The sequence below is a fragment of the Pleurodeles waltl genome, chromosome 1_1 (assembly GCF_031143425.1).
Source record: "Pleurodeles waltl isolate 20211129_DDA chromosome 1_1, aPleWal1.hap1.20221129, whole genome shotgun sequence".
NCBI lineage: Eukaryota > Metazoa > Chordata > Amphibia > Caudata > Salamandridae > Pleurodeles > Pleurodeles waltl.
In genome coordinates, this window is record NC_090436.1 from 979,594,605 (window position 1) to 979,618,334 (window position 23,730).

The window sequence follows — 23,730 nt, forward strand, 5'->3', positions numbered from 1 at the left end:
TTTGTAAATAAAAATGTGCCGGTGCCCATGCCCAAAGCTCTCCTCTGAAACACGTGACTGCTGCAGCTAAATGTGGAAGCACAGAATACTGAGGCAGCGTAATCCTGAAGCCATCTCGGGCTTTTCAATCCATTTAAAACTACTCCCTGCCCCTTCAGCTCTCTCTTGCATCTTTCTGCTTTCTCCCATTGTGACCTGAGGCAGAAAAATAAGTACCGGTCCTAAAAAATAAAAAGTGCTTGTGCTCCACACCGGAAAAAACAAGCTCAAATTATGCACTGGTTTTCTTGCTCTCTTCTTCATGTGCTGCTTCCAACCTCAATTAACAGCTCACCAGTCTGCATTTTAACCTGTTCCCCAGCGTGCCCATTGCTTGCTCAACTCCGCAAAGATTTTTTTTAAAAAATTAGGGTCAGATTTAACAAAAAACGGCGGTGCGCATCTCTGCGCCAAATTTGGCAGCATTGCGTGCCATAACTTTCAAACAGCAGGGATCCGCCATATTTACTAGAATACAGCCCACCCCTGTGTCCCCCCCCCCCCGGATAAATTTGCTGCCGTGTGCCAATGCAGCAACCCTTGCACCATAGTGCGAGGATGGCTGCATTGAGGGGGTGATAAATGGTAATTTGCTCTTTCTATGTGTGCAGCAGAATGCAGCACATGTAGATAGAGCAAAAAACGAGGAGATTGCGCCATGCTAACCCACCAATGGGGTGGCATTAGATTTTAGCGCTTCCTCAGGTTTACGAAAACTCGTAAATCTGGAGCAGCGTCAAAATGCAATGGGTGCTGCTGTGGCATGCCCACAGCAGCACTCATTGCACACCCCTTCCAAGCAAAGTGCTGCGTGCCAAGGGGCCATACTTACAAGGTGGCGATAAGCCACAAAAAGTGGCTTAACACCACCTTGTTAATACGGCGTAGGGCATTGCGCCACCAGAGTCTCAATAAGAGTGACGCTCTGGTGGCCCTAGGGGCTCTTAAATATGTCCCTTATTTTTTCTCCCTCATAAGTTCTTACGTTCCTCCCCTGCACCTCCATTACTCATTTCCCTCGAGTTCCTCCCTGCATTTACCCCACCCTTTCATACCATTCTCCCGCACCCAGCTGTCCTGTCATGATCTTCCTGTTAATTAAAATAAAAATAAATGTTTTTTTAATATATTTTACCATTTGCTACTGGATCAGTCATTTTTTTAAAACAGAGTTTTATACACATCTAATTAAATTTCTTTTTTATTTACTGCATCAATAGTAGCACTATCTTGGAAGAGTAAGTAAAAAAATGACACATGTGCATGCGTGATGACGCATGTGTGGAAATGTGCGCATGCATCATTGTGTTTTTCTCTTTCTGTTTTTGCTGATGCTGAAAAGTATAATCTAAAAGCATAGTTTTATCTCTTTTTTGCTGATGCTGAACATAATCGGCAAAAAGCATTGGCAATGTTTGTGCCTTTCGCTGGTCACAGCAGAAGAATCAACTTTGAAGAAGGTCATCAGTCAACCAGTGGATGCAAATTTGGCTAATTTAGCCCTGTACAGCACATCTTTATTTCCTTTGAGTAAATGATACCCTTGGCAACAATAACTCAGAGAGTGGGGAAAAATCCAGGCCATTTTCCGGACAGCCCATAATGAGTGCATCAGTATTGTTCACCAAGCTCAAATTGGCATTGCCCCGAATTTATTCTGCCACTTCACACTTTTTACACAAGCTAGAAATCTACAATATTCCGCCTGAACACTACTAAACATCTTTAAATGCAGAAAATCCTCTTATGACAGAGAAGCTTTCGCCATTCTAGCCTCACAGTTACTGAGCACTCATTTCTTTTCCCAGAAACACTATTTCACACTTGCTTTTTAGAACAAATCTTAAAACCCTACGTTTCAGATAATTTTTATGTTTTGCTTCTTGCCTCATTAGTTACCAATAGCAACAAGACACCATTGAGTGTTAGTGTACTTTAAAAATCATCTGTAACACAACTACGACTATATAACTGAAGATCAATAGGTTTCAAACACTGAAAATAACTAACATTTCTGTTTTGTCACCGGATCAAAGGTTATGCTGTCCTCCTTGCTGCATTTCTCAAGTCAGTCTTAGGATTTTGGTCTTGTGCTGGAAAGGTTTACCGGCTTTAGAACCACTTAGACCAGTGGTTATTAACATTTTGACTTCTGTGGAGCCCCACTTAATCATTACTGAAATCCGTGGACCATCAATGTACCATTACTGGAATTCAGGGACCTCTACGGTGTCATTACTGGAAACCTGGCCTAAGCAATTTGAATGATTTTAGCCACAATACAGTACAGAAAATTTCAAAGTCAAGCATTCATCTATCAAACACTCAAATTATTAAACATTTTATTTAATTAACAAATGCACCAGACAACTCCTGTGAATCATTCGGAGGAAACAAACTTGATTTTTAGCCTCCAGTGTCAAATTCCTTCACACTTACAGAACAGATTAATAATTACAATTATACATTTATGTACTTTAATATTCTAAGCAGACATGGACCCCCTGAGTAGGGGTTGTGGACCCCAAGGTCTAAATAAAATGGTATTGAGGCATATTCTGTACAGTTCTAATAATAAATGGTTCCTGAATCACTTTTATAAAAGGTTTATGTTTTTGTCAGATATATTGTTTATAGTGCCTCAAAGTGCTGGGAACAAAAAGAATAAGCACTTGATATATTTGAATTTGCAAGTGTACCCTTTGATAGGTGCTATAATTCACATGCATTACTGCTTATGTAATGAGTTAGTGTAAGCAGATTTTGGCGCATCAAAAAGGATGACAAGCAACACCTCTGGGTGGTGAGCATGTGTGAGTGTGTTTGTGTGTGTGTGTGTGTGTGTGTGTGCGCATGAGGAGGTACAACATGTATATACTACATACTACCATTCTCAAGTTGAGGAATTTACAAAATGAAAAAGGAAAAGTACTCCGGGACAGATTCAGACTTTGGCTGATAATACTTTGTCCATCAGGAGGCTTAGGGCACTACTACCTCCAGCCTGATTAATACTTTCCATTAAATTTTAGAGATGACTGATGGTCCAGCAGAAATCTCTGTACTTTGAAAGGAAACACCATCATGGATGTTCCCATCAAGGTACAAACATTATGGTGGATGGCTGCCTTAGGTTTTGAAAGCCGTTTCCAAACTTTGAGACTTTTTTGATTTTGTAGAAACAAACAGACAAAGCAAGAGTATGTTTCTGAAAAACAACAAAACTAATGATCCCCAGAGTGTGGGGGTAATTTTTTGTTTTTTTCTACCCTTCACTGGCAGGTTTTACCTGGTACTGACAGAAAAAATTACTCATCCTGCTCTAAATAAGGTTGGTGTTGTAATGTGCTTCCTCTGATGCCACCTAGCCATAGTACTCTGTCCACTGAACTCCAAATCAAGCCCTCAATGTTTAACTTTACCTTCTTCAATATGTGCTTTACAAGTTTTTCTTCAAACTCCAGAGTTTTTTTAAATGTTGTGCTTTATAGTAATTTTTAGGTCTCACCTGCGGACAGCTTTCAGCTGTGTGTTGTCTAAGTCATGTTGTGGGCAATATGAATACTTACATAGTGGACTTGGGGCCAGCTCAAAACTGTATCATTAGTTTGCTTTCTTGTCAGTTTCATTTGCCCACTTATTATGCAATGACATTTCATCTTCTTCTTCTTGAGTTTGTTTGTTCTCAGAGCTCCGTTTGATTTATCATCCCTTTGACAGCTTAGTTTGTGCACTTTAAATGCTTATATCCAAGGAACTATAATTTTCTTTGTCTTTCAGAATTTCATGCAATGCATGTGTTTCCTTGCCCTCTCTCTCAAGTGTTGCAGCTCCACTCCTCGGCCGTGTGGGTTAGCCACAGTTCTGCGTTCCTCCTTTCCCTGGCCTATTTCAGCCCCAGGTACCCCATTCCCAAGGGCCCGGCCTTCAAAAGTTTATTTTGTTTGGGGGGAGGACTGTACGGCCCCCCTCCCCAGGCCATTCTCAGCCTCATCAACCCCACCCCCTGGGACCCGGCCTAAATATTTATTTGTTTTGGGAGGGAGATGGGCAGTGCAGCCCCCTCCCTAAGTCGCCCTCTTTCCCAGGCCGATCTCGGCCCTCGGGGCCCCATCTTCTGGGGCCCGGTCTAAATATTTAATTTTTTGGTGGAGGATGGGAGACCTGCAGCACCCCCCTCCCCAGGGCCGATCTCGGCCCCTGGGACTCAATCCCCGGGGCTGGCCATGAGACCTGGGTGTCCCACAGGGCACCCAGTCACAAGGTTGGGGATCACAGGGGAGCCTAAAGGCCCAAACAAGTAAAAGGTTTCTTTCTGGACCAAAAGCTACTTTCCTGCCCAATTGGGTGTAATTCCGTTCAGCAGTTCTGGCTGTAGTCATTTTCAAAATTCATGTGGCAATTAACATGGAAAACTGAACTTTTTTGACCCCCCCAACCCCCTTTTTCTCTGCTCCCACTTGACGGATCACCCTGAAACTTCACAAGTACAAGAAGATTCTCTAGAACACTTTCTTTTGAAAAGAATTGTGAAAATTGGTCAAATGGCACCAAAGATATAGACAAGTTAAAAACTGATTTATCTATGGAAACATGGTCCTAACCATAACTACCTACTGGTGACTGCCAGTAGGTGATATCTATACATACACACTCCCAACAACTAGAGTGGTCGCCACTGCATGTACGGTCACCACTGCATGTATGGTTTCCCAAAGCATTGTAACTCAATTTGAGATATATATACTAATTTACATTGCATACAATTTCTGCAGTAATGCTCATATGGTGAAGATATAAGAAGTATTTTATGTGAACTTACTGGAACAGTGTCATGTACAAATAGTGTGTATTCTTTATTTTTATTTTTTGCATTAAAGTGAACTATAACATAAGAAAAACAAATACATATATATATATATATATATATATATATATATATATATTTATATTATATATATATATATATATATATATATATATATATATATATATATATATATATATATATACGTATAAATATATATACATACATACATTTTTACAAAGTTAGATACATGAATATATATGTGTATATATGCTTGGCTTGTAAATCTTGTAAAACTGTGCACATAGACACACACAGGCACCCACATACACAATTACAAAGCTACATTTACATAACCTTAGCACTGGCAGGAGTTCAGGACATCCATACTCCGCCCTCTACTCCCCTCTGTCTCTCTGCTGGGAGTAGGCAGCAACCTCCTCCTGTGCTGCCTGGCAGAAACAGATAAATTATTGCATAATTCAAAGGCATCTGAAAGGAGTGCATACTTTCAAGTTCTGCTTCCCAGGATGACCTGACCATTGCCCCAAAACTGAGACATGTATTTAAAATTGAAAAAAGCATTGGGATACTGGGGCAGTCGTCTGAAAACCGGTACAGTCTTGGAAAATCCGAGACATCTGGCCACCCTACCAGTGCAGGCACATTTGCACTCAGCGTACATCCACAGCACACTTATTGCACAGCACTGTTATCCTCATGTGTTATGTCATCCCCAGCATACCCACGTGCAGCACATGCAATAACTCTGCTCACACTGTTCAATACTGCAGTCTCTCTGTACTCTACCAGAGTGTGCATTTTTGAAAACACACTGCCAGCACACATATTTACCATGTGCACATTGTACTATGCTTCACCTTTTGTGTACTGTTTTTCTTGCGAGTGGACATGGATTCAGCACATGTTTTCACCACGCATGCACTTCCACATTAACCTGATGAAGGTTAGGGATGGGTTAAGCACACAGCAATGGAACTTTTAAGAAGGTGAGTGAGCCTGTAGGCCTCACTCCAGTGACACAGGGTGAAAAGGATCTGTTCACTACTATTGATCACTATATGGTAAGCTGCCACCACCATGCTTGTGCTGCTTAACTCCTGGTGAAGGTGGTAGCCTTCCACCACTATAAGGGTAGCACTTTGTGGGCTCCTCTAAGTCCAACAAGACTGCAATCCATGAGGCAGGCCTATTTCATGGCATACACACATGATCTGTGTTTGCCTATGACAACAAAAAACGGTATTAGGGATCCAGATAACAGGACAGTTGGGCACTCTAGGTAGGGGTTCAAGTCTCTTACAATGCAGATAACTATTCCATCCCAAAATCAACCTGTGGGTCGAGGCTAAAGTTTGTAGCTAGACTGAGGACCAGATACCTTTGCTGCGATGTTGAGCTGAAGTCTTTTTCTACATAGCACAAAACTCTGAGCAGGATGAACCTGTATTGTTTGCCCACTGAGGGTGTACAACCTCAGTTCTGTCTAAGCTCCAGTTATTTATGGTGGAAAGCACTCCTAGTCATTTTTGAAGCCCTTATGTCGGCAGGTTCAGCTTCTAGGCAAAACTTATGTTTCCAGACAGGGTTCCTGCAGGTTCCAATTCACAGTGGGTAGCTGGGACATCTTGGAGTTAGGAGTCCTTCTGCTTTTTGTGTCCCTGTAGCAGGTAACAGGACAACAACCAGTTGACCCTTGGAGATCTGCTCCCGTCTCCATTTCCACCAGGAAATACCGTCTCTTCAGTCTTCTTTCTTCCAGAAGACAGGCAGAATCTTCTTTCTTTAGGATGTTTCTTTCCCAGGCCCAGGAATGTTCTGAGGGTGTGAGGAAGAGGTGTCAATCATATCCTGGGCACTAGGTACTGACTGGGGATTCCCTGCACTCAGTCACAGAAACCCTGCCTCCCTTTCAGCACTGCCTTTCCCTCTAATTTATATTGTGAAGCTTTCCATAATCCCTCAGCCCAGATGGCCCTGTCCTTTTTCAAACTAAATATGGCAATTTACTCCCCATTACTCTATGCAGATGGGGTGTCCTTCCCTCTGCCAATGCTAGAAGTACTCAGAAAGCCAAGACTGCTAGAAGTAGCTATACGGCCTGATTCACGAAGGTAAATGTACACTTTCATGTAAGTTTACCATTCTTTGCTATTCACAAAGGCATGTGAGAGTAGTATCTTGACAAGTGTGGGGTCTCCACACATAAAAATATCTATCTTTTTTATGCAGAGACTCCATATTCATGGGGATACTACTCATAAATCCCTTTGTGAATAGCAAACAATTGTAAACGCACATGTGAGTGTAAGTTTACCTTTGTGAATAAGGCCCAGAAAGTTGAGAGTTGCTCTGGAAATAAGTTGTTGCAGTTCCTGAAGCTCCATTTGTGATCTCTACTTCAAAGGAAGAGTTGTGGAAGCTGCCTTTTGTGTTGCCAACTGTTCCTGGCCCATTCCCTGATAGCCAATCATTGTAAGCATCGCCCCTGTGTTCCTGCTCCCAGAAGAAAAGCTGTTGCCTTCCAGGACATGGGTAGTTAGCCAACCAGGGATGTGTATTCATCCTCTGGAGCATAGATATGAAGCAAACCAGTTATAAACCATTTTACTCTCAGGCAGTGCAAAGAGACTGATTTATATTCCAGCAAACAGATTACTCCTTCACGACAGTGATGGATATTTCATCCACCGAAAAATAAATCACGTAGACTGTAATGGAATTCATATGTCCCGGGATGGGTTATCCATCACTGTTGCAATAGAGTAACCCACCCTCCAAAATATAAATCAGGCCCAAATTCCCTCACTTCCTTTTAAAATTATCAACAATCTACTTTTATCAATTAATTAGATTTATAATACTAAATGGAAAATATCTAATATTGAGCACTCTAGTATTTTCCCAAGCCAAGATATGGTGAAGTGAGCTAGGCCCGTTCATGGAAAATGAAGCTTTGCCTATTCAGTGACAAACAGCTTTTTGTAAGCGTTCACTACAGTGGCATACTTTTTCTAACATCTAGCATGCTCCACTTTTATATTTTAGGCATCCAGTTCTGTGGGTTTACAACTCCCACTTCAGAAGTGACTTAGCTAATTTGTAAAATTAGGGCCCATATTTATACTTTTACACGCAAAACTGTGTTAGCGCAGTTTTGTGTGTAAAAGTATACCTCCGGCTAGCGCCATTCCTTGACACCGGCCTGGCGCCATATTTATAGAATGGCAGTAGCCGGCGGTAATGCCCCGTTAGCGTAATTGTAAATTCTGCTAACCGGGTGGGGAGGCATAGGGGGAACCGATGATTGTGCACCAAATTATGACGCTACACTGTTTAGAGACTAAGAAATGCCTTTAAGGAGAGTAACACCATTTCCTGGCACACAACCCCCATGGACATGGCTCCTGTCTTAGTAAAGACAGGAGCTATGCCCACCGCCCCAAAGGCCATGCCAAGGGGATACCAGAAAATATCTCTATAAGCCTCATCTCAAGGAGTCTTTTGCAACCATGAATGTAGCTTCACCCTTCTCAACCACTGCTCCCCCTACAAGAATGCGAATGAGAGTTTCCTCCAAGATCTGAAAGGTCCACAGAGCTTGTGTCAAATCTCAGATGTGCAATCACATATCCCTCTTTGCATTGCATTGACTAAATTGGTTCTCAGTTCAAATTGTATTTCCCTGCTGCTTTCAATATCTATGCATGTGAAAACCCACCATGGAAGCAGATCCATCTTCAGGGGCACAGCTTACTGCCGGTGGACGTCACTCTCATCTCAAACCTGAGCAAGTAAATGTTATTCAACATTTGAAAACCTAAATACTTTCCTCTTGAATCAAGTTGTTTTGCCTCTTATCTGTCTAGACATAGGCTTCAACCACCTGAGATTACAACAATTACCTATTATGATTAAACGATTGCATCTCAATTACATACCCGAAATTTGTAACTGTTGTACTCAGTACTAAAAAATCTGGGGTCATATTTACAAGCACCTTGCGTCACGTTAGCGTCATTGTTTTCACGTTAATGTGGCGTTAAGGTGGCCTTTTCGTCATGCCATATTTACAAAGTGGCGCAATGCATGCATTGCGCCATTTTGTAACCTTTTGAGCCACATTATCCCTGCACCAGGTATAATGTATGCAAGGGGGGGTTCCCCCGTTAGGAGGCATGTAAATACGCCATTTTTAGTGTCATTTTTGCAATGGGCCTCCCTTTACTTTGCAGGATCAGCACTATAATTTTTTACGCTATTGTCCTAACGACCGCCATGGTGCACCATATTATAAACATTGTGCAACCATGGTGTCGTAAGGTGGCGGAAGAGGCATTCAAGGAAAGTGGCGCATCAGGCCCGATGCACCACTTTTTGTAAATATGCCCCATATTTTGGTGTTAGCTTGATTGCAATATTAATATACAGTGATACCACTATTTGGCAAGAGCACTAAGGTGCTGATTTAGATGTGGGTTGTAGGGGTTACTTCTCAAATTTGTGGAGAAATTGGAAAATCCTTTGTGATGTGACTACTTCTATCATCCTTTCTCACTGGGGCAAAACTCTGCAGGCAAATTCTTCACCGACCATTAATCCTCCATTTCGGGATTCATCTTTTCCTCCACAAATCAAGGAGGACATTTTTTAGTTACCACTAAACCCTAATTTACACTTGAAATGTATTCTGTGCCCTTCCTTTACATCAGCTTTAGTGGCCATGACTAACAAATTTTCTGTCATTCTTCTTCACTATCTTTTCCTCTCTGAAGTCTTCAAAATTAAACTTGTTAATCTTTCACTTCTCATTCATTGTTCAGAAGCAAGTCATTCAGCATTTAATTTAATTGGAATCACATGTTTTTATGGTTACTAAAAAACATCTACTTTTTAAATTCAATTCAAATTTAATTCAATCAGAAACCAAAATACAGCTTATATTAGAGATCCTCATCACACATGAAGAGCTTTCCTTGTCCCTACCTTCTTTTCAAGAGGGTCATAGTCGAGGGCTAAAATTCTCCCCATCCACCAGTCTACCAGACTTTCATAGTTTGTACCATCAAAGTTCATGCGGCGTATGTCCTGAACATTTGCAAACAACAAGTATGGTTTTGGACCTGCAATTGAAGTAGTGCACATGATCTATGTTAGTTGTTGCCAAAAATATGTACCTTCACAAGGATGCTCAAAATCCACCCACGCACTAGAAAACTCTACAGCTCTTTTAAATTCAACAACAACATAGTGTGCCACTAAAAAAACCGTCCTTTATTGAGAAACCTCCAAAAACAAATCTGGTAGATACAGTGCGGTCAGGAATAAGCTTATTCATGCTTTTCAAAGTAAATAAAAATAACACAGGCATCCTCCCAGTAACTGCAGTTGACATTTATGCAGTTAGTCTTTTCCTAACAGTGTGACAAATGTCGATGCAGTTGGAAATTACAAAATCAACAGCATCCTTATAACTACTTCTACCACTCATCTGGTGACCACACCTATCCTATAACATAATTAATTGCCTAATGGCCACCCTCAGAGGTGGGCTACAAAGCAGAGTGGAAATGTATTAAGAATGCAGCAGGAGTATACAAAGCATCAGGCAGGTAGACACTCTGGGTATTATGTGCTCAGTATCAGTCTCTACTAAAAACAAAATAACAGATGGTTGCATGTCAGCAGAATATAACATTCCTCCCTCCAAATTCCAATAAGTACAGACCATTAATTCAACTAGGACTGTCAGCAGGATCGCAGGTGACATAGTCCATTTAATATAGTGCAAGTGCTTAATATGGGTTTGAGCTGTGGTTGGAGAAGATAATAAGAGCCACCAACCTAATAGGGCATTAAGTATGCCCTCTGCTATCCGGGGTGTTCCCCAGTGTTGAAAGCCTCACTGTTCCTTGAGCTCAAAGATGCAGGACTACTAGCAGGACATGGTCCAGCAGACTGAGTTGATGGTGGGACCTGGTCTGCTCCATCACCCTCGGACCCTTTCAGAATGTTTCCAGATCAAACAGTTTTTGTGATAGATTATGTTTCTTAGTCACCACACAGAATCCCTGAACCCCTTTGAAAAAACATGCCAGTCAGCCCAACAAGTATGTATTAGAGGTAGATCTAGGCTTTTCATAATTTAAATAGAGGGAGTTCACAGAACAATGAGAAGATCTCCCCACATTTGTAGGAAAGACATTTCTAAAAAATTATGTTCAATATTCCTGAAAAATTTCGGAAGCAAAATGAAGCAAAATAAAATGATCCCATAATTAATCAGACAATTGGTGACAAACAGTAGAAACTAGAAACAAGAATATCACCATACAATGAAGAATTCGATTTTACAACTGAGGAGATAGTGGGAAAATAGTGAATAAATAAATAATTCATACTTTTATCTGACATGACCAACAACAATGTTTTTTTTAGAACCTGATAATGGACAGTGTGAAATTATTTAGCCAAGTCAGTGCCCATACTGAAAAATGTATGTAGAAACAGCAAAATGTCTTGGACAGTATAAACATTATGCATTAAGCTTTTTTAAATTTTCAGGTAAAAGGAGACATCATTTCTGTGTTCATATTGCAATATACTATCTGAAACAGAGAAAGAAATTGATCTAAAATTGAATGCTAACTGTGGGGATACCACTTTGCTTCAACACTTGATAGTTTTCTGGATTAATTCTGTTACATTACTATCTATCTGACAAAATTAAATGTGAAAGCCTTTGGGACTTTTTGAAACACTTATGCCCTAATTAGATTTTTCAAATATTAGATTTTAAGAAACTGGTTGTTTGGACATCTGACTAGGTCATACATATGAATAGGCACTGTCCTTTAGGGAGGTAGTTAAGAAAGCGGAAGCATCACTTTGACCATGTTAAAATTCATCAAATGGAGCATAGTTGTGCCATTGTGAATTATAGAAATGAGAATGCATCTTTGCATAACATAATATGCCAAGTACCAATGATAAGGATGGTTTCCTTTCAATTTCATTGTTGTCTTTATACAGTGTGGTGTTCTCGCTATTTTTTTTACACTAGGTAGCGAACAGAAAAGCATATTTTATGTCATATTTGACACCCAAATGTAGGTGACTTTGTCCACAAAGTGGTTATGGGAATGTGCGTAGTACTCAACCATCACAACCTGTACTGTACTGGTGATCACCTCACACATGAATCAGTGCATAGCATCCAAAATGACATAAAGCATGAAATCACATATCATATTACTGCTAAGACCATAAATAGCATAATTTAATCTGCTGAAGAAAAGTGTATGCCATTATGCACAGGATGCACACAGCAGGATTTTGACACAGGGACTGGTCCTTGGCTAGTCGTGAAACTGATTGGGAAGGAAGGCTGGGCAAAAAGCTTGCTTCATCTGTGCCTAGTAGGATCTAGGTGATGTGTCTGGCCTTTGAGATACGCTCTCTATTATAGGGAAGTGGTAGAGAAGCAGAACCTATATAGGCCCTGGCCAAGAGGCTTGTGGCTGTGGTTTGGCTCCTCACTGAAATCCTTCCACTAGAGACCAGTAGGCATGTCCATTCGGTACAATGTGTGCCTTCAAGGCCAGGTGTGGGCTAACAGAAGGATGGGACAAATTCACTCCTACTGATTGTGACTTTTCTCATCACACCTTCTTTTGAACTTCCACCAAAACACAATTGCTGTACAAAAACAGTGACAACTTCACCATTCATGGTTATGTCAATCAGGTTTTTAACAAACATTGTGCAAACTTGGCACAAAAAGGGGTGAGTGCATGTGAAAGCCTCAGTGCTTGGCTACATCGAGAGCAGTCATCAAATGTTGAGGACTTGTCCTATAAGGGCCCAGGGAGCATTCAGGAGGTATTGAGTCAAGAAGATCCAAAAAAACAAATTCACACAAGAAACTAACCTAATCAAACACTGCTTAAACCAGTGCCCTAGAGAGAAAGAGACTTTGGATCCATCAATGGGAACATTAACGGTGGTATTTCTATATCCAATCAAAGGTGGCATCTTCTATAAGTAATGTCTAATGACGTATAAAAAAATCCTTCTTTACACAACATGTGAATACTTCTGCACTTCCATCTTGGCGGGGAATAATTCTTTTCAGAAGTTGTTCTCAGGAGTAAGAAAAAAAGCGCCTTGCAGTAATCATGAGGTGTATAGAAAGTGACTTACTCCCAAGGATGGCACCCTTAATGTAGACACCAGAATATCTATGAGACACAACTTGAGGGAAGAATAAAGAAAAATATCCACAGGTAAGTAAGTCTATATTTTCTATGACTAACACTACATTTATGTACCTACATTAGTGTATATATATATATATATATATATATATATTGGCGGTCATCAGTAGGTAGCTAAAGTTAGGACCATGCTTCCATGGAAAAAGCTTTTTTTGACCTGCCTATATCTTTGTCGACCTTTGACGAACCTTCACAAAATTCCACAGAAAAAGTGTTCCCGAAAATCTTGTTTTACATGGAAAGTTTCAGGGCAATCTGTCAAGTGGGGGCCAGTCAATAAAAGTGTGTTTCCCATTATATTTCCCTTAGGGATTTTGAACACGACTATAGCCCGTACTGATGGACAGAATTACACTACATTTTGCACAAAGATAGCTTTTGGTCCAGAAGGGAGCTTTTTTGTTGTCTGGTGTAAATCCTTTCAGTAGTTTTTGAGATATTAAAAGAAAAAGAAATACAGATAATTATAGGACCGAAGGCTTTGTGATTAATATTGAACTCTTGCAGAGATCTGCAGAGCATTGACTGGCTACCAACACTTCAATCAGGAAGTGCTGACAGCCATATTGGGACTCAGCTTCAGTCCCAGAAAAAAAGATAAAAAAAAGAAAAGGGGCCAAGGTAGAGACACCATGACCTCTTAGCTCTGGTGTTAGAATCCCAGTGGGATCCCCCAGGGCAAAAAAGCACTTTAAAAAAAGGTTTTCCAGCAAAATCATGACAGCATCGCCAAGTCGCGGAAAATGTTTAAAAAAACAGGTGTGATCTTCCAGGCTTGTTTTACTAAAGTCCCCGGGTGGGCCGGGTCCCAGGGGCATATCAAAAATAAAGGAGGGGGTGCATGGTGCCCCCCTCCTAGGCTTATTTATGCCCCAGGGAATCAAATAGTATGTGGGACCACCACCTCCCAGGGCAAAGGCTTTTAATTATAGTAGGTGGGGGGTCCTGCGGACAACCCCTGGAGGCCACCACCTCTCTGGGGCAACCATTGTATTATATGTAGAGGAATGTGTGGCCAACCTGCAGCCCTGGGGACCGCCAACTTCCTGGGGCAAACGTTTCAAAATAAGGGGGGCTGCATGGCCCCCCAAAGCTCCAGGGACCGACACTTCTGTGGGGCTGAATTGAAATAACAAAAAGGGTCAGTCGCAGACTGCCAGCCCCGGGGACCACCACCTTGCCGGCGCAGTTGAAATGTTGGAGGGGGGCCACATGGCCCCCATTGTGAAGTCAATAATGGCACTGGGGACTGCCACCTACCCCCTCCTCTCCCCCCCAAGGACGGGCTGCTGCTATTTACCGGGGTGCCCACCCCTGAGACATAACTGTTTACTCTGACTTGGTGACACCTTTGACAGCTCCCGCCATGTCAGAGCAAACACAACTCCACTCCCAGCAAGCAAGAGCTGTCAAACAGCTCTCGTTTGCTGGGAGCGGAGAGTTCCTCTGTTTCCTTGCCCGCACACATGCTGGCAGGGAAACAGAGGCCATGCGCCCACCTCTCTCCCACAAAATATCTGCTAAGGGCAGGACCCATGGGGATGGGGTCCCCTGGGCCAAAATCTCTCTCGCTACTTGAACATGCTTCTCCCCGTACACAAATTGTCACACCACACACCCGGCTATTGGGGCACACAAGTGACTGCAATAATAAAAGCACACCACTCATCTTGCACTCACATGTGCACACCTTTCACCATGCATTCAGATTTACACAGCCCTCCCCTACACTCAAACGGGACAGCGCTCACCCTGCACTCGCATAAACACAATACTCAACCTGCACTGCACAGACATAAACCTTTCTCTTGGTAATAATTCAAAATGGAACAGCCTTATGATGAGGTGTCTGACTATAAGATCTCCTAACACTTAGGGGCATATTTATAGGCCCCTAGAGCCAAATTAATGTAATTTATTTTTATATAAATGTGACCCAACAAGGCCAAAATCTGTGCACGGTACTTAAAGGGTGGCGCAATGCATGCATTGCGCTACTCTGTAACCCTTTGCGCTACATTATGCCTGCGCCAGGCATAATGTATGCAAAGGAGGCGTTTCCCCGTTAGGTGAACCGGTAAAATGGTGCAAGGAAATCTATGGTATTTCTTTGCACCATTTATTACTGCACTTTTAATGCCTGCTCAAGAGCAGGCGTTAAGAGGGGGCTTCCATTCTTTAGAATGGGCCCCCATGTACTCTGCAGGAGTAGCACCAACAGTTTGGCGCTACTCCTGCAGAGTACATCAATAGCGTCATAACAATGATTCTATTGCCCCTTACCCTGCGCCATGGTGCGACATATTTTAAATACTGTGCACACATGGTGGCGGTAGGGGGCTGCTAAGGGGTGCAGGGAAAGTGGCGCTGGACTTGGTGTAGTGCCACTTTCCCTACATCTGCCCTAAGTGTCAATACGTTTTGGAAGGGCTTGTGAGCTTGTCTTGCTGAAGTACATACCAATGCCTTTTGATGACTGTGATCCATTTTCAGTAATTGCAGTCTTGGCGCTATCTTGGCAGGTGTCCTGCACCTTCAGGGCACCCATGCATGAATTTAAATCTTCTGCAACTCAGTGCTTTATGGGGCAAGCTGTTCTTTCCATGGCCACCTTGCTACCTTATGGGGAGCACCACTCTCCTTGTGTAGTTCCCAGCCCTCTTCAACAGTCAAGCTCGCTTGTCATCTCTGTCTTCCCTAGTCATCAGTGTCTTACTGTTCTTGGGGGAGGCGTGTATAGAACATGACACAGTTATCTTCCACTCCACGAACGTAAAAGTCACTTGCATTGCTACCTAATGCAATCTATGTGCGGTATATAGAAAAAAGAGTGAATCCAAATGACTGTGAAATCCTTTTGTGTCAACTTGATTTATGGTTGCCATGGTGAATGCACTTACCAGACGCTCTGCAGTGTTTTGAATCCATCTGCAGTGTGTAACCCGGAAAACAATCACACTTCCAAGTCACTGGGCTCAGGTTAATACACAGCTGGCTGCACCCACCATTATCTGGAGATGTACAACCTGAAAGTCAAAACGGCCCATTGCATTAAATGTCTTTTGTAAACACAGACAACAGAGATACAATGAGGGAAAAACCATGAAAAATTGGAAGGGGGTATATAAAGTTAGGATAAGATTACTTTTGACCATGGGGTGCATAACATCATACAAATTACTTTTTTGTGGAAGTACAGCTCTATTTAGAATTATCAGTCCTGACATGGCCAAACCACATAAAATGTTTCTATAATGCATTATATTCCAAAGGACAATAGTGTGAGTCAAACAATGTGTCTAAAAATGTTACCTGAGACATAGGCCCTCATTACGAGTCTGGTGGTTTTAAGACCGCCAGACTTGCGGTGGTGCTCACACCGCCGCTGTAGTGGCAGTCCGACCCTCACATGACGACCATAGCGGAGCCGCCACGGTCCGACAGCACACTTCGCCAGTTTGCCGCCTGCCAACAGCCTGGCGGTCTCTACGATTGTAACCCACCAGGGCGGTGCTGCATGTAGCACCGCCCTGGGGATTACGACTCCCCAATCCACCAGCCTTTTCATGTCGGTTGGAAGGTCATGGAAAGGCTGGCAGAATGGGGGAGCCGGGGCCCCAAGGGGGCCACTGCATGGGCAGTACAGGGGCCCAATGGACAGCCCTGTCACGCTTTCCACTACCCGAGTTCCAGGTAATGGAAAGCGTGATGGGTGCTGCTGCTTCCGCCACAGCGCCACATTGCCGCTGGCTCAATTACGAGCCAGCGTCAATGTTAAGGCCGTGCGGTGAACTCCTAATAGGGCCAACGGTGTTCTGGCTGCACTAGTGGTCAGGTAACGGTATGAGTTTGGCAAGCGGGCTCCGCTGCCCACCAAACTTGTAATGAGGGCCTTAGTTACATTTTAGTTCAAATTAATATCAGGAAAGCACACACCTGAGCATGTTTTTCCATTTCTCCCGATCACCGATCCTTCTGGACAATAGCAAACATGCCCTTCTGATGTCGAGGAACAGCCATAGCTGCACTGGGTGTCACTTTGTGGACAAGGGGCATAACCTAAGTTCAAGAAAGACAAGAATTATGAATGGTGATAGCAACCAACTCAATCATAAATTATGCATTGTATTGTCTCCTTCAGTCAATCAGAATTAAGCATATCTATCCTCTATGTGACATCTAATGTCTTGTATAAATAATAATAATAAAGAAAATAACTTTTATTGGCATTTCATAAAGTTACTGTGACCATCAGTTATTGGTAATACAATTGATCGCTGGCATTACATCTGGCTAACAATGTCACATTGAGTTTCAGGTTTGTTTATTTCATGTCTTAATTAATTAAAGTCATACATGAAGACATTGACAACTGCATACAAAATTACAGCAGTAAAAACAAAACGTTCTCGGTAATATGACATTCACACTGGTTAAGATACTTTAAGCAGAGCACAATAAAATATTAATGCAAACTGACAAACGTTATTTAAAACACAACTGGCCCTGAAGGGGGAAGTATATCCTAGACTTCCACGGTGGGCATTGTACATTAACCCACATGTTTCAAGCTCCAAATTTTTGAACAATTTATTGACATAAAATATTTCTCATAAAACATATATTCAGTTGGAGCGATGAGGTGCTAGTGATTAGGTGAGTAAGTGAATCAGTGTTGTGCAAAATATATACATGACTAGTAACAATGTATCACAATGAAACCAACAACATCCAAGGGGATGAAGGTTGAGGTCCTTAGGTAATTCTTTTGGGGAAAACCAGTCCAATTGTAAAAATGTCAGCATTTGGACCCATATATATTTTTTACCCAGGGTCATCGCCAGGACAATAACTGTGGTAGGAGACACCCACTAAGGTAAGTAGGTCACACTTGCCAATGGTCCGTGTGTTTTTCTTGGAGTCGTGCACAAGGAAACCACTCTCGGGTGCTACAACCACTTGCACCCTTCTATTGTTTAAGGACAACCAATTTTCAGACTTCGTATATTTCGACAAGTTGTGAAAAAAGAACATTAGAAATATAAATAAACTACCCATACCTAGGCGGGTAGGACCTCTGATTTATTTGGCACCAATTTAAACTTACTGTGATGAGCATATCTATCGGGACACTAAGGGAGGACCGCCCACATTTATTAAATTTTTGCGACTAAACACATCAAATCTCACTAGGATAGTGAGTTCCTCTGCCATCTGATATTGGAAACGTTGGTCATAAGGACTACACATGCTGATTAGAGGTTATCTCTTAGTTGGTGCATATCTCTACGGAGCCTGTGAAAATCGTTTAAGGTCCACTGACATACAATGTAGAAATTGAAAATAAGAACCACTTTATAAAGATTGCTTAGCTTGGCGAAATGAGAACATATAGAGCAAGGCAACATACAGCTTCATGGATGGGGGGTGGACTAATATGGAGTGGAAAGGGTGGTTAAGTCAAATGAAATGAACAACGATGTCAGAAAACACTGCAAATTAACCCCATGGTTTCAATGTTTAAAGGGTGTGGCATGTTAGATGAATAATATTAAATATGAGTATTTGGTCAGAGCATTACCACCTTTCAAAATTGTGTCGCAGTCAACAGCCTTCATTAATGGGATACTATACATGTTCTGAAAAATATAATGAAGACACCACATGTGATCCATCTAAAACATTACAGTACTTAGAGAAACAAATGAATTGTTTGATTATAGAAAAGCTGTCTGTCTACAATCCTCAATTATGTTCAAGCCGTCAGTCATTGATTTAAGTTTGTTCATCCAAAAAAGTTCCCTTCTTAAGAGTGCTGCTGCTTTGTCCCAGCCACGTGGGCCCTCATGAAATCTGTTCAATGACCTGTCATCTTATGTCTTTGTAGGTATGGTCTGGTTATGTTGTTGGAAATGTTCATCCAGTGGTGCTCGGGTTGTTCTGCACTTAATCCAAATTCTGCAAGATTCTAAACTCCATTCTCTTCAATGGTTTGTCCCACATAGGTACAATCACCCATTAAGAGTGATCTTTTTGTTCTTATGAACAAACAAATTTGTATCCAAACTATTCTTGAAGGCCACATATTTGTAATATCCAACAATGGCTTGAAGCCCCCATAGGGTATTTAGAGTCTGTCCGGGTGGTTGTGGTAGGGCTACTTTCACTAAAACATCTTTAAGTTTTTTGCCACTTTTAAAGGAAAATAATGTCTCTTCTTTATGGGTCAAATGATCTTTTAGCAGTCTCCAATGTTGTTTAATTATCTTCTTTATTTCATTACTGGCTGAGTTAAAGGCTGTGACATACTATATAGTCCAAGCTGTTCTTTCCATTCTGCAGTTCTGACAGATGCTCTCTGTTATTGTACGAAGCGTGTTTCTGTGCCTGTCTCACTAGTCGCCATGGGTACCCCTTATCAGTCAGTTTTTTTATGAGGATACAGAATTCTCTAAAGTAGTCTCCTCTCTTGTTGCAATTCCCGGATGTGTAGGAATTGCCCATAGGGTAAATTATCCCTTAAACTTTTAAGGTGGGTGCTACTGTATTTTAGGAGTGAATTTCTCTCAGTGGGTTTTCTGTAGAGTAAAAAGAAAATCTTGTCCTGATCTATGCCCATCTTAAGATCCAGGAATTGAATACTATTCTCACTATGCGCCAAGGTGAGATGAATATCTGGATTATTCAAGCAGGTATGGAAAGAAAACAGGTCTTCTACTGGACCCTCCCAGAGTAAGAAAAATCATACCAACCATAAAAAGATTTGCTAGATTGGGCGCAAGCACCGGTTGCAACTCTTTTCATTTGAAAGTATGACCAATGGTCAAACTGAAAATAACCTGTAGTCTTTGCAATTTCCGTCAGTATGACAATAAACCAACTAGGAACCTGTGATGGCTGTTCTTGTGCATCCATTATGCCCTTAATTATTTAGAGAGCCTCAGCCTGGGAGATGTAAGTATACAAAGAATGAACAACCATTGTGACTAGAAGGTCTGTGGTTTTGACAAAGTCAGTGGCCTCAATCATGTTTATAAAATGCATGCTGTCTCTGACGTACGAGGTGGTCAACGGTACCCATGGTTTATGGAACAGACCTAGGTATTGACAAAGTGGTTCTAAAATTGATCCACACCCCAAAACAATAGGTCTTTCTGGAGGTTTATCTAGTCTTTTATGAATCTTGGACAATGTATACAACGCTGAAGTCCTTGCCTGGTCCCTATTGAGAAATTGGTGTTTGGTCATACTCAAAAACCCCAAGTCCAACTGCATTTGTGTAATATGGGCTATTAATTCCCGTAGTTCACCTGTGGGATCTCTGGCAATCTTTTTATAACATGTGTTGTAACTCAAGTGATTCAAAATCTTGGTTATTTAGTCACAGATATATTGTATAACTAAACCTCCCCCCTTGTCTGCCGATGTAATCACCACCTCTGTGTTGATCCAGTGGCTTTTGATGGCCATACTTTCCTCATAGGTGTAATTGTACTTACTATATCTTTTCTTTTTACTTAAAGTATCCTTATCTTTCATGACCATCTTTTCAAATGTGAGTATTTCAATGGGCATGGTATGTGAAGGGGGTGTGAAACAGGATGGTGGTCTCAATCTGGTGGTGTCCTTAGTCTATGGTATCGGTTGCCCCTCCATAGAAATTATTCAGCCAAATTTTGCAGAATCGTCTTTGGACCTCTAATTTAATGTCAAAAAAGTTAGTTCTGGCTGTAGGGACAAAGGAGAGACCTTTAATGAGAACTAAAATCTCAGGGGCAAAGAGGGTATATTCAGATAGATTGAAAATGCGGGCCATGGTTTGTCCAAGGTTCGTGTCAGGTGTGTTATATGCGATGTCTGGGTCTACCAGAAATACTGTTGTCCCCTAGTCTAGCGTTCCCCGTGTGTCTCTTGATAGCAAGTGTCTCTGCCCCTGCCTCTCCCTATGGCCCTCATGCCCCTCTGCAGTTCCCTCTCTCCTTAGCCGCTACCTAAAAAAGTGTTTGTGTCAGTGTTGCTTGGGTAGGTCTGATTAGGCAGTGAGCTGGGTCCTGCAGTCTCGTTATCCGAACTGTCTGAGGCTGAGGTGTCTGTAAACCCACATCAACCTCTGTGATGGTACTGTCTGTCTCCTTTTGTTTATAATAATCGTCTTTTGTGTTGGGGTATGTCACCTGTTTATCGTATATGGCAATGTCTTTTGCTAGTTTATCTAATTTCTTCTATTGAGTAATGAAGCTAATTTCTGCAGTTTCTAAAGCCTCTAATGCTTCTGTTGCATTCTGTAATGCTGTGTCATCCCTAGGTAGGTCTGCAGTTTCTTTTTCAAGTTGCTGATTTGTTCCAGGGGTGTCTCAATGCCTAGGACAATCCAGTGCCACAAGCATTGGTGGGCCACAAAGCTAAAGTTATTTCTATAATTAGGGTCTTCTACAGGTATTGCCGGTTCATTACAGGCCTGTAAACCAACCGGAATGGTAATGGATTTCAGGTATTCTTTCATTAAATGGCCATGCAACAGAGTCCAGACCAGTTTTTTCTAAATCTGTTCTAATGTCGTAATCTTTTTCTGTAGGACATCGACTATCAGTCTTGGTGTCTTGCTAAGGAATGAAGGGCCCTTAAGTGTCCTTTCTATATAGTTTTCTGTGTAAGATAGTGTGTCTTTATCTGACATATTAAGAGTAGAGGAATCTAAATTAGTTACTTCTTTCCAAGAGAGAAAACTGGCAAGCAGGCAGAGTTAAAGTGCAGATGGGCATATTCATGAGCCCCTAGCCCCACAGGGGTGTCACTTTTTATCGCGCTCCAGTGGCGCTATAGCCTGCGGTGTATTTACAAGGTGGCATTAAGTCAATTTTTGTGGCTTAACGCCACCTCTTAAATACCACCCCTTTCACTCGCAGCTCTTTGCATGGAAGGGGCGTGCAATGGGTGGTGCAGTGGGCGTGCCACAACAACACACATTGCATTTTGACGCTCAGAGTTTTCATAAACGTGAGGCTGCGCCAAAATCTAACGACACCCAGGGGTGGCATTAGCGGGGAGCAACAAGGAGGAATACTTTTATTTCTCCTCGTTTTTTGCTTTTTATATGTGTGCTGCATTCTGCAGCACGCATAGAGAGAGCAAAGTGCCAGACATGATTGTTTATGTGCGGGAAGGTGTCCCTTCCTGCACATTAACAATCATTTGAAAATGATGCTTTGGCACTTCTGTGTGTGTTGCATTTTGCAGCACACACAGAAGTGCCAAATCGCCATTAGTGATTGTTTATGTGCGGGAAGGAAGACCCTTCCCACAGATAAACAGTCACACCCCATAACGCAGATATCCATTCACAATGGTGCAAGCATGCCTGTGTTGGCAGCTATATTTAGTGGCAGCGCAGGGGACAACACAGGGGTGCGACGTATTCAATTAAATACGGTGCATCCCTGCGGTGTGAAAATGACGGAGCGCGGCGCTGCCAATTTTGGCACAGTCACGCTCCATCATTGTCCTATAAATGTGGGCCATAGTGTGTTTTATGACAGGCATACATTAGCAGAATTAAAGTGACTCAATTCTGCTCTTAATGTATGGCTCCAAAGGAGCTGAGGGTTGATATTGTACCCAGGGCCAAACACAGGCCCTTACAAGTGTTTAACATGAGTTTTCATAAGTTGGCCCCCTCACGTTTTTTCTGTAATACCCATAAATTTAACAAATCAGGTGACAATATGCGTCATTTAATGACACGCCATTACTGCTTGCCTGCAAGAGCAGAGACCTAATGAGTTGAAAGGAGGTTTTAGAAAAGCACACCTCTCTTTTAATAGAGCCAGGCAAATGCAGACTATATGGCATATTTATGAGCCCCTGGCGCTGCCGCTGGAACGGCTGTGCAAACCTTGGAAATCATGTCTTTGAGGGCACGCAAAGCCACTTTGCGTGGGTTTGAATGGCATCACAGATATGGAGTAAGGAAAGTCAGCGTGAATCGCTGTCTTGCCTTACTTTGCGCAACTGGAGCATTCCATGGGCATGCCTTGGGTGTTCCCATGCAACACCTATGGATTTTCATGCATTCCCAGCTTTACAAGACTTGTCAACTTGGGGATGCGCCAAAACTTACGCCTTCCCATGGGAAGCATAACAAGGAGAATTATCTTTATTTCTCCTTGTTTTTCCCTCTTTAAGAGGAAAAAGCCTCCCAGGATTCTTTCTGTGCAGGAAGGTGCCCCTTCTTGCTCAGAAACAATCCTGCATGCAATGCAGACCCCCTCCCCTTGCGCCATGGTACAAGGGTACCTGCATTGGTACTAGGCAGCCCATTGTGTGCCAGTGCCGGGGAAAGGACAGGAATGTGCTGTATGCTATAGATGCCGTACATTCCTGCCCATTCCTTTTGATGCAGGGCAGTGCCGCAAAACTGCACCTGTGCTAAAAGCCCATAAATATGGGTATTTGTGTATGTTGAATTCCTTATTTTTGTTGCACACTCTGAAATTAATAATAGTTGTTGTGCGTAACCCTTTCTTGATACATTCTAGTGTAAGTAAGCCTCCTGACCAGTAGTGCAGTAGTTTCTGCTTTATGTGTTCT

At 42.1% G+C, this 23,730-nt stretch overlaps 1 protein-coding gene across 4 annotated transcripts in view; it reads right to left on the reverse strand.

The window, feature by feature from the left end:
• EGF (epidermal growth factor) overlaps window positions 1–23,730 on the reverse strand; it is a 508,423-nt gene that overhangs the window by 237,451 nt on the left and 247,242 nt on the right. For all 4 annotated transcript variants that reach the window (XM_069230246.1, XM_069230245.1, XM_069230248.1 and 1 more), the window contains exons 8-10: window positions 17,080–17,202; window positions 16,044–16,169; window positions 9,854–9,990 (exon numbers count right to left, since the gene is read on the reverse strand). In XM_069230246.1, the coding sequence (XP_069086347.1) occupies window positions 9,854–9,990; window positions 16,044–16,169; window positions 17,080–17,202 (386 nt within the window). The remainder of the gene's footprint in view (window positions 1–9,853; window positions 9,991–16,043; window positions 16,170–17,079; window positions 17,203–23,730) is intronic.